This window comes from Somniosus microcephalus, chromosome 10, assembly GCF_052327205.1.
Source record: "Somniosus microcephalus isolate GS21.2 chromosome 10, FLI_Smic_1.0, whole genome shotgun sequence".
Lineage (NCBI taxonomy): Eukaryota > Metazoa > Chordata > Chondrichthyes > Squaliformes > Somniosidae > Somniosus > Somniosus microcephalus.
This window is the reverse complement of record NC_140996.1, coordinates 93,452,147-93,465,735: the sequence shown is the minus strand read 5'-3', so window position 1 is coordinate 93,465,735 and position 13,589 is coordinate 93,452,147. Positions and strand designations below refer to the sequence as shown.

General features: G+C 50.4%; 1 protein-coding gene across 1 annotated transcript in view; it reads left to right on the top strand.

Annotated features, from left to right (window-relative positions):
• LOC147111575 (uncharacterized) overlaps positions 1 to 13,371 on the top strand; it is a 77,286-nt gene extending 63,915 nt beyond the window's left edge. Inside the window, exon 2 of the mRNA XM_085998276.1 lies at positions 13,309 to 13,371. Within this exon, the coding sequence (XP_085854402.1) occupies positions 13,309 to 13,371 (63 nt within the window). The remainder of the gene's footprint in view (positions 1 to 13,308) is intronic.
• The last annotated feature ends 218 nt before the right edge of the window (positions 13,372 to 13,589 follow it).

Genomic DNA, 13,589 nt, shown 5'->3' with positions numbered 1-13,589 from the left:
CTGCCTTCTGTGGTAGAGAATTCCACAGGTTCACCACTCTCTGGGTGAAGAAATGTCTCCTCATCTCAGTCCTAAATGGCTTAACTCTTATCCTTAGGCTGTGACCCCTGGTTCTGGACTCCCCCGCCTCCGGGAACATCCTTCTTGCATCTAGTCTGTCTAGTCCTGTGTGGTAAACCACTGTTTGTATTCCACTGTGTACATGCCTGGACATGCCTCGGCTGACTCCTCCCACAAGTCCTAGTATAAAGGTGACTGCTCCCCAGCCCCCTTTGTATTCTGGACCGGTCGACCACTCGAGGCAGACCTTCATTCTTTTGTTAATAAAAGCCTTTAGTTACTCTCTTAACTCTCAGTCTTTTATGAGTAATTGATAGCGCATCAATTTTATTAACAAAATTTTTATAATGGAGAAGATCCTCACACCAGCATGCCTGGACTTAGATCATCGGGAGGCGGACTCATCCACCAAGTTTACTCACTGGCTTAAGTGTTTCGAAAAATTCCTGACCGCCTCCGCAGCAATCAAATCGGACGAGGACAAACTGGATGTCCTGACCTCCAAAGTGAACCACCGAGTGTACTCGGTCATCCAAGACGCGACCTCGTACGCGGACGCTATCAAGCTCCTCAAGGACCAGTACACGCGCCCAGTGAACGAAGTGTACGCCAGGCACCTTCTGGGGAGTCGCAAACAACAACCTGGGGAATCGACCGTGGAATACCTTCAGGCACTGTCTGTGCTTGGCCGGGCCTGTGGTTGTAAGGATGTAAAGGCCGCCGTGTACACAGAGGAACTTATCCGGGATGCTTTTGTAGCGGGCCACAGATCCAATTACACCCGACAGCGACTGTTGGAGCAGAGTGACCTCGACCTCAACAAGGCCTCTGAACTCGCACTATCACTGGATGCAGCCTACCGGGGCATGGATGCCTACTCCTCTGCACCGTGGACGCCGCGGGGAATGACAGCCTGGGACACGGTAGGACCGCCTCATAGCGCCGTGCCACCCCAGCCACACCCCAGCAACGGCCCAACTACCGCAGCAGTGTCCCAAGGCCAGACAGCAGTGCCCCAAGGCCAGAAATGCTACTTCTGTGGCCAGGCAAAACACCCCAGAGCGCGCTGCCCGGCGAAAAACGCGATCTGCTCAGGCTGCGGGAAGAAGGGACACTACGCTAGCGTCTGCAGGGCCAAAGCCACCCCGAACCCCAGCAGCGCTGTGTGTGGGCCATGCGGGCCGCCATCTTGGGCCTCCCCGGCCATGTGCGAACCACCGGTACAGCAGCCATTTTGGACGCCTCCAGCCACATGGGGATCATGGACGCCGCCATCTTGGACGACAGCCGGAACGCAGCAGGCCCCCGACACCGCCTCATCTGATACCCGCAGTGACACACCGACCCCTACGCTGGCATCCGTTACACTGGACCAGGCGAGACCGCACCAGCTGGCCAGCTCCACAATGGACATTAAGGTAAATGGCCATGATACAATCTGCCTTTTTGACTCTGGGAGCACGGAGAGCTTCATCCACCCCGACACGGTGCGGCGTTGCTCTCTCCCAGTCCTGCCTGCGCACCAGCGGATTTCTATGGCCTCCGAGTCCCAGTCGGCGGACATCGGCGGCTACTGCGTAGTGACACTCGTAGTAGACGGGACCGTGTACAATCATTTTAAACTTCTGGTCCTGCCCGACCTCTGCGCTGCCGTCCTGCTGGGGTTAGATTTTCAGTGCCACCTTAAAAGTGTTACGATGGCGTACGGTGGACCCCTACCCCCACTCACAGTCCGCAGCCAGCAGCTCCCAAATTGCCCGCCGCGCACCAGGTGCAACCTCTCCACACTCAGATTCACCACCCCCCCCCGCACTGTTTGCTAACCTCACCCCCGACTGTAAGCCCATCGCCACAAAGAGCAGGCGATACAGTGCCGGGGACAGGGTTTTCATTAAAACCGAAGTGGAGCGGCTCCTGAAGGAAGGGATTATTGAGGGCAGCACCAGCCCCTGGCGAGCCCAGGTTGTGGTCGTTAAGACCGGCGAGAAGCAACGCCTGGTCATCGACTACAGCCAGACAATAAATCGCTACACCCTGCTGGACGCCTACCCACTCCCCCGCATAGCTGATATGGTCAACCAGATCGCGCAGTACCGCGTCTTCTCGACCATTGACCTGAAATCAGCGTACCACCAGCTCCCTATCCACCCTGAGGGCCGCCAGTATACTGCCTTTGAGGCAAACGGCCGCCTCTACCACTTCCTTAGGGTTCCCTTTGGCGTCACCAACGGGGTCCCCGTCTTCCAAAGGGAGATGGACCGGATGGTAGATCAAAATGCGTTGCAGGCCACTTTCCCATATCTGTAAATGTGACCATCTGCGGCCGTGACTTGCAGGACCATGACGCAAACCTCGAAAAATTCCTCCGCACCGCCCAACTCCTGAACCTGACATATAACAAGGAGAAGTGCATATTCCGCACAAACCGCCTCGCCATCCTTGGCTGTGTTGTGGAACACGGAATCATCGGCCCCGACCCCGACCGATGCGTCCCCTAATGGAACTCCCACTGCCCCACTGCCTCAAGGCCCTGAAGAGGTGCCTAGGGTTTTTCTCCTATTATGCCCAGTGGGTCCCCTACTATGCGGACAAGGCCCATCCGCTGATCAAGTCCACCTCTTTTCCCTTGACGGCAGAGGCCCGCTTAGCCTTCCACCGTATCATGGAAGACATTGCCAAAGCCACCATGCACGCAGTGGACGAATCCATCCCCTTCCAGGTGGAAAGCGACGCGTCCGACTTTGCCCTGGCCGCTACCCTCAATCAGGCGGGGAGACCCGCGGCCTTCTTTTCACGAACCCTCCAAGGCCCGGAGATCAGACACTCCGCTGTTGAGAAGGAGGCCCAGGCGATTGTGGAGGCTGTGCGTCATTGGAGGCACTACCTGGCCGGAAAACGATTTACCCTGCTCACTGACCAACGTTCAGTTGCTTTCATGTTTAACAACAAGCAGAGGGGCAAAATCAAAAATGACAAGATCTTGAGGTGGAGAATCGAACTTTCCACCTACAATTACGAGATCTTGTACCGGCCCGGGAAGCTCAATGAACCCCCGGATGCGCTATCGCGTGGCACCTGCGCCAGCGCGCAGATCGATAGACTGCGGGCCCTCCACAATGACCTCTGCCACCCGGGGGTCACCAGGTTCTTCCACTTCATCAAGGCCCGCAACCTGCCTTACTCTATTGAGGAGGTCAGGACCATGACCAGGAACTGCCAAGTCTGCGCTGAGTGCAAACCGCACTTTTATAGACCAGACAGGGCCCACCTGATAAAAGCCACTCGCCCCTTCGAGCGCCTGAGCGTTGATTTTAAAGGGCCTCTCCCCTCCTCCGACCGCAATGTGTACTTCCTCAATATTATTGATGAGTACTCCCGTTTCCCGTTCGCCATCCCCTGCCCGGACATGACCAGTGCCACGGTCATTAAATGTCTGAACGACCTCTTCACCCTGTTCGGTTTCCCCAGCTATATCCATAGCGACCGGGGCTCATCGTTTATGAGCGACGAACTCCGTCAGTACCTGCTAACTAGGGGTATTGCCACAAGCAGGACCACCAGTTACAACCCCCGGGGGAACGGACAGGTGGAAAGAGAAAATGCGACAGTTTGGAAGGCGCCCTGCTAGCCTTAAAGTCTAGGGGCCTTCCAACCTCCCGCTGGCAGGATGTGCTCCCCGATGCGCTCCACTCTATTCGGTCACTGCTCTGCACTGCCACTAACGCCACCCCTCATGAGAAAATGTTTGTCTTCCCAAGGAAGTCCACATCGGGGACATCGCTACCGCCATGGCTGACGTCCCCAGGGCCGGTCCTACTGAGAAGGCACGCGAGGACCCATAAAACGGACCCCCTGGTCGAGAGGGTCGACCTCCTCCACGCCAACCCCCAGTATGCTTACATTGCATACCCGGACGGGCGGGAGGACACAGTCTCCATAAGAGACCTTGCACCCTCGGGGGCCGCAGTAACCCACTACTCACTACCACCCCCCCCCACGATCCGATATCCAGCCCCAGCAGACGGCAGGCCTGGGCCCAGCGACCCGCTCGACACCTACGAGGACGACACGCCTGTGCCACAGCCTACGCGGGACTCGACGCCGGAAGCTCCACTACCCCTGCCGTCGCCACGCCGATCACAGCGGCAGACAAGACCTCCGGAGAGACTCCAATACACTAACTTTTAATACACTTCACCCCGCCGGACTCAATTTTAAACAAGGGTTGAATGTGGTAAACCACTGTTTGTATTCCACTGTGTACATGCCTGGACATGCCTCGGCTGACTCCTCCCACAAGTCCTAGTATAAAGGTGACTGTTCCCCAGCCCCCTTTGTATTCTGGACCGGTCGACCACTCGAGGCAGACCTTCATTCTTTTGTTAATAAAAGCCTTTAGTTACTCTCTTAACTCTCAGTCTTTTATGAGTAATTGATAGCGCATCATCCTGTTAGAATTTTATAAGTTTCAATGAGACCCCCTCTCATTCTTCTAAAATATAGTGAATATAAGCCAATCGACCCAATCTCTCCTCATACGTCATTCCTGCCATCCCAGGTATCAGTCTGGTGAATCTTCGCTGCACTCTCTCCATGGCAAGAACATCCTTCCTCAGATAAGGTGACCAAAACTACACACAATACTCAAGGTGTGGTCTCACCAAGGCCCTGTACAACTGCAGCAAGACATGCTTGCTCCTGTACTCGAATCCTCTCGCTATGAAGGCCAACATACCATTTGCCTTCTTAACCGACTGCTGCACCTGCATACTTACCTTTAGTGACTGGTGCACAAGGACAACCAGGTCTCGTTGCACTTCCCTTTTTCCCAATCTATTGCCATTCAGGTAATAAACTGTCTTCCTGTTTTTGCCACCGAACTGGATAACCTTGCATTTATCCACATTATACTGCATTTGCCATGCATCTGCCCAATCACCCAACCTGTCCAAATCATACTGGTGTTTCTCTGCATCCTCTTCACAGCACACACACCCACCCAGCTTTGTGTCATCTGCAAACTTGGAGATATTACATTTAGTTTCCTCATCTAGATCATTTATATATATTATGAATAGCTGGGGTCCTAGCACCGATCCCTGTGGTACGCCACTAGTCACTGCCTGCCACTTGGAAAAGGACTCGTTTACTCCAACTCTTTGCTTCCTGTCTGCCAACCAGTTCTCTATCCAAGACAGTACCTTACCCAAAATCCCGTGTGCTTTAAATTTGCACACTATTCTCTTATGAGGAACCTTATCAAAAGCCTTCTGAAAGTCCAAATACACCACATCCACTGGTTCTCCCTTCTCTATTCTACCAGTTACATCCTCAAAAAATTCCAGTAGATTAGTCAAGCATGATTTACCTTTTGTAAATCCATGTTGACTTTGTCCGATCCTGTCACTGTTTTCCAAGTGCTCTGCTATTACATCTTTTATAATGGACTCTAACATTTTCCCCACTACCGATGTCAGATTTACTGGTCTATAATTCCCCGTTTTTTCTCTACTAAATTTGTTAAATAGTGGGGTTAAATTAGCTATCCTCCAATCCATGGGAACTGTTCCAGAGTCTATAGAATTTTGGAAGATGACCAGCAATGCATCTACTATTTCTAGGGCCACTTCCTTAAGTACCGTAGGATGTAGATTATCAGGCCCTGGGGATTTATCAGCCTTTAATCCCATCAATTTCTCTTACACCATTTCCCTACAAATACTGATTTCATTCAATTCCTCCCTATGTTCTCCAACTTCTCTGGGAGGTTATTTGTGTCCTCCTTTGTGAAGACAGAATCAAAGTATGTATTTAATTGGTCAGCCATTTCTTTGTTCCCCATTATAAATTCCCCTGATTCTGACTGCAAGGGACCTACGCTTGACTTCACCAATCGTTTTCTCTTCACATATCTATAGAAGCTTTTACAGTCAGTTTTAATGTTCCCTGAAAGCTTACTCTCATAATCTATTTTTCCCCTCTTAATTAATCCCTTTGTCCTCCTTTGCTGAATCCTAAACTGTTCCCAATCCTCAGGTTTGCTGCTTTTTCTGGCCAATTTATATGTCCCCTCCTTGGATCTTATGCTATCCATAATTTCCCTTGTTAGCCTTTTTTGTTTTATTTTTATGCCAAACAGGGATGAACAAATTCTGTAGTTATTCCATGCAATCTTTAAATGTTTGCCATTGCCTATCCACCATCATCCCTTTAAGTAACGTTCCCCAATACTTCCTAGCCAACTCGTGCCTCATACCATCATAGTTTCCTTTATTTAAATTCAGGACCCTAGTCTCTGAGTTAACTACTTCACTCTCCATTTTAATGAAGAATTCTATCCTAGTATGATTGCTCCTCCCCAAGGGGCCTCGCAAAACAAGATTGTTAATTAATCCTTTCTCATTACATAATACCCAATCTAAGATGACCTGATCTCAAGTTGGCTCCTCAACATATTGGTCCAGGAAACCATCCCGTATACACTCTAGGAATTCCTCCTCCACAGTATTGTTATTAATTTGGTTAGACCAATCTATATGTAGATTAAAGTCACCCATGATAACTGATGTGCCCTTATTGCACGCGTCTCTAATTTCTCATTTAATGCCATCCCCAACCTCCGCATTACTTTTTGGGGGTCTGTATACAACTCCCACTAACATTTTCTGCCCCTTGGTATTTCTCAACTCTGCCCATACAGATTCCACATCATCAGAGCTAATATCCTTCCTTACTATTGTGTTAATCCCCTCTTTAACCAGCAATGCTACCCACCGCCTTCTCCTTTTTTCCTGTCCTTCCTGAATATTGAATACCCCTGGATGTTGAATTCCCAGTCGTGGTCACCCTGGAGCCATGTCTCCGTAATCCAAATTATATCATATTCGTTTTCATCTATTTGCACAGCTAATTCATCCACCTTATTACGAATGCTCCTGGCATTAAGACACAAAGCCTTCAGGCTTGATTTCTTAACACTCTTAGTCCTTTTAGAATTATTATTTACTGTGGCCCTGTTTGATTTACACCCTTGATTTCTCTGCCTTACACTTTTGCTTTTCTCCTTCCTGTCTTTTGTTTCTATCCTTGCTTCCCTTTCCTCTGTCTCCCTGCACGGGTTCCCAACCCCCTGCCATTTTAGTTTAAACCCTCCCCAACAGCACTAGGAAATGCTCCCCCTAGGACTTTGGTTCCGGTCCCACCCAGGTGCAAACAGTCCAGTTTGTACTGGTCCCACCTCCCCCAGAACCAGTTCCAATGTCCCAGGAATTTGAAACCCTCCCCCTTGCACCATTCCTCTAGCCATGTATTCATCTGAAATATCCTTCTATTTCTACTCTGACTAGCATGTGGCACTTGTAACAATCCTGAGATTACTACCTTTGAAGTCCTATTTTTTAATTTACCTCCTAACTCCCTATATTCAGCTTTTAGGACCTCATCCCATTTTTTTACCTATATCGTTGGTACCTATATGCACCACGACAACTGGCTGTTCACCCTCCACCTCCAGAATGCCCTGCAGCCACCCCGAGACATCCTTGACCCTTGCACCAGGGAGGCAACATACCATCCTGGACTCTCATTTGCGGCCACAGAAATGTCTATCTATTCCCCTTACAATAGAATCCCCTATCACTATAGCTCTTCTGCTTTTTTTCCTCCCGTCCTGTGCAGCAGGACCACCCATGGTGCCAGGAAGTTGGCTGCTGCTGCCTTCCCCCGATAAGCCATCCACCTCAACAATATCCAAAGTGATATATCTGTTTGAAAGAGGGATGGCCACAGGGGACCCCTGCACTACCTGCCTGCGCCTACTACTCTACCTGGTGGTCACCCATTCCCTTCCTGCCTGTGCAGCCTTTACCTGCGGTGTGACCAACTCCCTAAACGTGTTATCCACGAAGCGCTCAGCATCACGAATGCTCCAGTATGTATCCATTCGCAGCTCCGGCGCTGCAATGCGGTCTGTCAGTTGCTGCAGCTGGATACACTTCCCACACACATGGTCGTCAGGGACACAGGAAGTGTCCTTGATTTCCCACATAGCGCAGGAGGAGTATGCCATGGGGCCGAGCTGTGCTGCTATGACTTACTCTTTAAGAAATTCAAATTAAATTAAATCAAATCAATACCACTAATTACACTACAATTAAATGATATACTCAAGGGCCCTTGTTTACCAGCACTCCCCGCTACACAACAGAGACCCTAGAAACTATAATCCACAAAAATTAAGTTTGGGAAGAAGCTTAATTTTTTCCAAACTTTAATTTCTTTTGAATGAATGCAATTGCTTTTTTACTGTCATATCTTTTAATATAGTTTCCCAAACTACCTTAGCCAATCCTCCTCTCATACCTATGTAGTTTGCTTTGTTCAGGTTTAGGAACCTAACGGGGAGAAATTCGGTTGCTTAGCACCTCCCGTTAGCGCCTCCAGACGTGGCGATGTTAGCACCGCCGGCAAAATTCACCTGGCGGTTTGCGGTGGCACTAACCACTACTGCCACGATCTTCTGTGCCCGGGGATCATGACATCATCCAGCCGTGCATCGCCCCGGTCCGGATCGGAAATTCATTTTCGCCCCCTGCCTCAGCGCCTGCCGTTAGGAATGACAGGTAGAGGAGGCGGTTTGCAGTCAGCTGGGAGTGCTTTTTAAAGGCAAACACTTCCTGTTTTTTTTGTCGGCAAACAATGCTGCCTTGTCAGTTTGACAGAAGCAGACAGGCGTTTTGACCCATTTGAGGCTTTCCTACTTGAAAGAGTTTTGCTCCTGACAAAAATTTATCAGGTTAATTTGTCTTACTTTTGATTTGCGACATTTCAAACACTGAATGAGGGCTGTACTGGCATGGGGCCTCGCCCTCCAGCTTCACCATTGGAGGTGGAAAGAAAGATTGGAAACCATGGCCAGAGGGAGGAGGGCCAACAGGGCGCTCAACAGGAGACCTTACCCTCCTAGGGTATTCTGGGAGCAGTTCTCCTACATTCATCTGTCTGAGGAGCAGTGCCTTAGAAGGCTCTGCTTCAGCAAGGAGGTGGTCACAGAGCTCTGCCACCTCCTGCAGGCAGAGCTCCAGCCTCAGCTCAGGACCAGGATATCTCTGTTGGTGGCAGTGAAGGTCACAGTTGTTCTCAATTTCTATGCCAGCGCTCCTTCCAAGCTTCAACAGGGGATATTGCAAACATTTCACAGTTCGCCATCCATTGCTGCATCTGGGAGGTGACAGATGCTCTGTACAGAAGGAGAAGAGAGTACATCTCATTCCCCATGACCAGAGACAAACAGCATGAATGCTCATGTGGCTTTGCAAGGATAGCGGGCTTCCCCATGGGTCAGGGCGCCATTGACTGCACCCACGTGGCATTGCGGGCACCTCATCACAATGCAGAGGTATTCCGTAACCGCAAAGGCTACCACTCTCTGAATGTTCAGTTGGTGTGCGACCACAGACAGGCCATCCTCGCCGTCAATGCCCGCTATCCTGGCAGCAGCCTATCCACTCGCCACCTGGCTGATGACACCCCTCCGCAACCCCAATGGCTCAGCACGCATACAATGAGAGCCATAGTGCCACCAGGAACCTGATCGAACACACTATCGGGGTGCTAAAGCAACGGTTCCGCTGCCTTGACCGCTCTGGAGGAGCCCTGCAGTACTCACCTGATTAAGTCTCACTTTTCATCGTTGTGTGCTACATGCTGCAGAACCTGGCCATTCTGAGGGCCCAGCCATTGCCACCAGGGATTGCAGGTCCACCTCAGGAGGAGGGAGAGGAACAGGAGGAGGAGGAGGAGGAGGAAGATGAAATTGAGGAGGAGCAGCACCAATGTAGGAGGGAGCCACTCAATGTTGTTTCTGCAAGGGCCATTCATGAACGTCTCATTACACAGCGCTTCCAATAAATGAGATACAGCATGGCATTTGTGCAGAACAACCACATCATTACAGCCAGCTCGCAGCCCCTATCACCAGGCAAAGCTCAAATAAAAAACATCACAAATTTTACTATGTCGAAATAAACATTTATTATTCCGCACAACTTTCTTATCCAACACAACCAATAATAAACAAACACAACAATTTATGAACAAACACAACTGGTTCTTAGCAAACGGAACTACTTCTTACCAAACTGAACAATATATTTACAAACACATCAACTTTTGTACACACACTCCCCCCATTTGCTATTAACATTTTATTTACTGGGCCTTCCTCAATGATTTCCCTCCACTTGGCAATTCCCCCCTCCCAACCCTACTGCTCCTCCGTAATGTGGCCCCAGATGCTGCAGCAAGGCTGATGGAAGGCTGCTGAGTCTGGGAGCCAGAGACTGCATATGGCCTTGCAGGACACCCTTGAACAGATCTGGGCCTGCAAGGCCCGGCTGCAGACTGCAACATCTCAGCATGGGTGGCAGCAGTCTGGGATGGCTGGGTTACAGGCTGCAGCAAGTACAATGGCGGAGTGGCAGTGGTGGGCGCATGAATGCTATCATCTTGCGAGAGGACAGCACCTCCCTGCTTGACCAACACACTGCCACTACCCTGGGGCAGAAACTCAGCATCCGGAGCATTCTGCTCGAGCACAGGTTGCTGGCCTACTGTGGCACTGTCAGATCCCCGGTGGTCAGTGGGCGACCCAGCGATGATGGTTGCATCAATCTGAGTAGTCTGAGATTGGATGCCACCAGCCACTGACTCCATTACAGCACTAAGCCGTTGTGTTGCCTTGACTGTGCTGCAATAGCTGCTGCCACCTCACCCATGACACGTGGCATGAGGTCTGGGTCCCCACGGTCTCTCTGCAAGTTGGCCATCCTCTGCAAAGTCCCAAGGATGGGCTCGATGGTTTGCACAGATATGAGAGCAATGCTAGAGGTGGACTCCTCCACACTCCTAGCCAGTGCATTCATGCTCTCAGGCACCCTTGCCATTGCACCCATGAGCTCAGTATGCTCATCGCCTGTGTGGTCATCATCTCAACATTGAGGTCCTCATCTGAGTTCTGTGCAGTAGCTCTTGTGCGCGCACTCACCCTCCGGGAAGATGGCCCCCGAGCCTCCCTTTCCCCATGGTGTTGCTGCAGCCTGCTGAGTCCCGGAGCTTCACCTACATCAAAGCCATTTCCTCTGCTCTCCTCCAGCGATCGCGTAGCCCCATTATCCGATGTGTCGCCCTCGGTAGACGCAGGCAGTGAGGCTCTGGCTTGGTGTTCCTCCTCCTCTCCTGCGCCGCTGCCACTGGGAGGCTGAGGGACAGGCTGGTCAGATGGTGGCTGATTTTCTGAAAGCATTAAGGCACAAGAGTGGGTTTAACATCAGGGGAGGGGGGCAGGAGGGGAGCAAAGAATGGAGACAGTGTACTTAGATGGAAAGTCGGAAGGGCTGGTGTTGTGAGGCTGAAGTGGTATGAGATTAGAGGGAAAGGTGATGAACATACCGTTATTGTCCCCAAGGGGGTCGACCTCTCCGACTGCCACAGCGCCCACGGCCTGGGTTGCGATGATGCTGCGCACTCACTCTTCCAGCTGTGTCAGGGGGTGCTGCTCTGCCTGACCTCCTCCCGTGCATTGCTGCTCCCTTCTGTTATGAGCAAGCTTGGCCTGCAAGAAAAACGACAGCGTGTGAGTAAGTGTGCAGCCATGTGTTTGGCAGCTGTGTCTACCATAGTTGAATAGCTGTTAATGTATGCAAGGCGTGAGATGTGGATGTCTTTTAGTAGGTGAGCATAGTTGTTGTGTGAGTGTTGGGGATTTGGCGCTTTATACCGTCTGTGCACAGAGTGAGGTTGAGATGGTGGCATGTAGAGGTTTTTGAAGCATGTACTCACCCTGACCACCCGAGTGAGATCGTTGAACTTCTTGTGGCACTGGGTGTGAGTCCTGTGGACCAGACTTCTGGCCAAGATGTACTGGGCGACCTCCCTCCACATTCTCCTGAAGTCCTGCGGCAATGGCCTCCTGCCTGTGTCCAGGAAGAGCACTGTGCATCGGTGTTCCACGGCCGTAACCAGAGCCTCCAAAGCCTGGTCGCTGAATCGGCGAGCTCTCTCCCTGGGCCTTTGATCAGCCATGAGATTTGTGGTTGATGGATTGCACCACCTTGCAGGCCCAGGTCACAAGCAACAATGATCAGAGTGACGATCGCAAAATACTGCAGATGCTGGAAATCCGAAATAACAATAGAAAATGCTGGAAAATCTCAGCAGGCCAGGCAACATCCGTGGAGAGAGAAATAGAATCAACGTTTCAGGTCGAAACCCTTTCTCAAGACTGAAAGGCCAAGACTGGCCTTTTAATCTGTTTCATTTCCCGAGCTTTTTCAGTCTTGACAAAGGGTTTCAACCTGAAACGTTGACTCTATTTCTCTCTCCACGGATGTTGCCTGGCCTGCTGAGTTTTTCCAGCATTTTCTGTTGTTATTAATGATCAGAGTGAGGCTGTGCAGCATAATTGAACCTCCCTTTTAAGAACTGGAAGGCGCCAGTCTGTCTGAGTACTTGTAATTGACAGCGCCTGAACTTGAGTAGCGCTCTGCGGTAGTGCCCTGCTCCCTGATGTCAGCGCCCTAAGATAATTGTGTAGAGCTCCACTTCCCTCTTAGGGTGCTTAAACTGAATTTCATGGTCGCCGTCGCTTTTGCACCCGGGCGATGTTAGCACCCCAAAATGGTCGACACCAAATTTTTCCCCCTAGTTTTGTACTTAACTAAATCACTCTCAAACTCAACATAAAATTCTATCATACTAAGATCAAGGCTCCCCAGAGGCTCCTTTACTACAAGGTTATTCATTAACCATATCTCATTACACAGTACTAGATCTAAAATAGCCTGTTCCCTCATAGGTTCCTTGACATACTGATCTAGAAAACTATCTTGAATGCATTCCATGAACTCTTCCTCTGCACTATTTCTGCAAATTTGGTTTGCTCAGTCTATATGAAAGTTAAAGTCCCCCATGATTACTGTATTACTCTTGTTACATGCATCACTAATTTCCTGAGTTATACTCTGCTCGACACGAAACCACTGTTAAGGGGCTTATAGGCTACTCCCACTAGTGCTTTCTGCCCCTTGTTGTTTCTTAGCTCCAACCAAACTGATTCTACATTGTGCTTTTCCAAGCCAAGATCCTTTCTCTTTACTGTCTTTATTCCCTCCTTTGTTATCAGGGCTACCCCTCCTCCTTACACAAACACATTGCACCACACTCACTGACACACTTCCTTTTCTCTTGCAGGCAAAGATGGCTCACAACTGCCAGGAGCAGCAGCAGACGGATGGAGGGGAAGCCAGACTTTAGAATCTGATGGAGCTGGAGGAAGCAGCTCTGGACATAATTCAAAGGGCAGTCACAGAGTCTGTAGCGAGCGGGGAAGTTGAAAGCATTGCTGATGATGACGGTGTGCTCATACCTAATCATTCTTCTCACATCTCACTTACCCCTCATCCCACAATCTCTACTCACTTACAAGCTGCTGATGGTGTATGCATGGATATCCTGCTTTCCCTCTTCTTCCC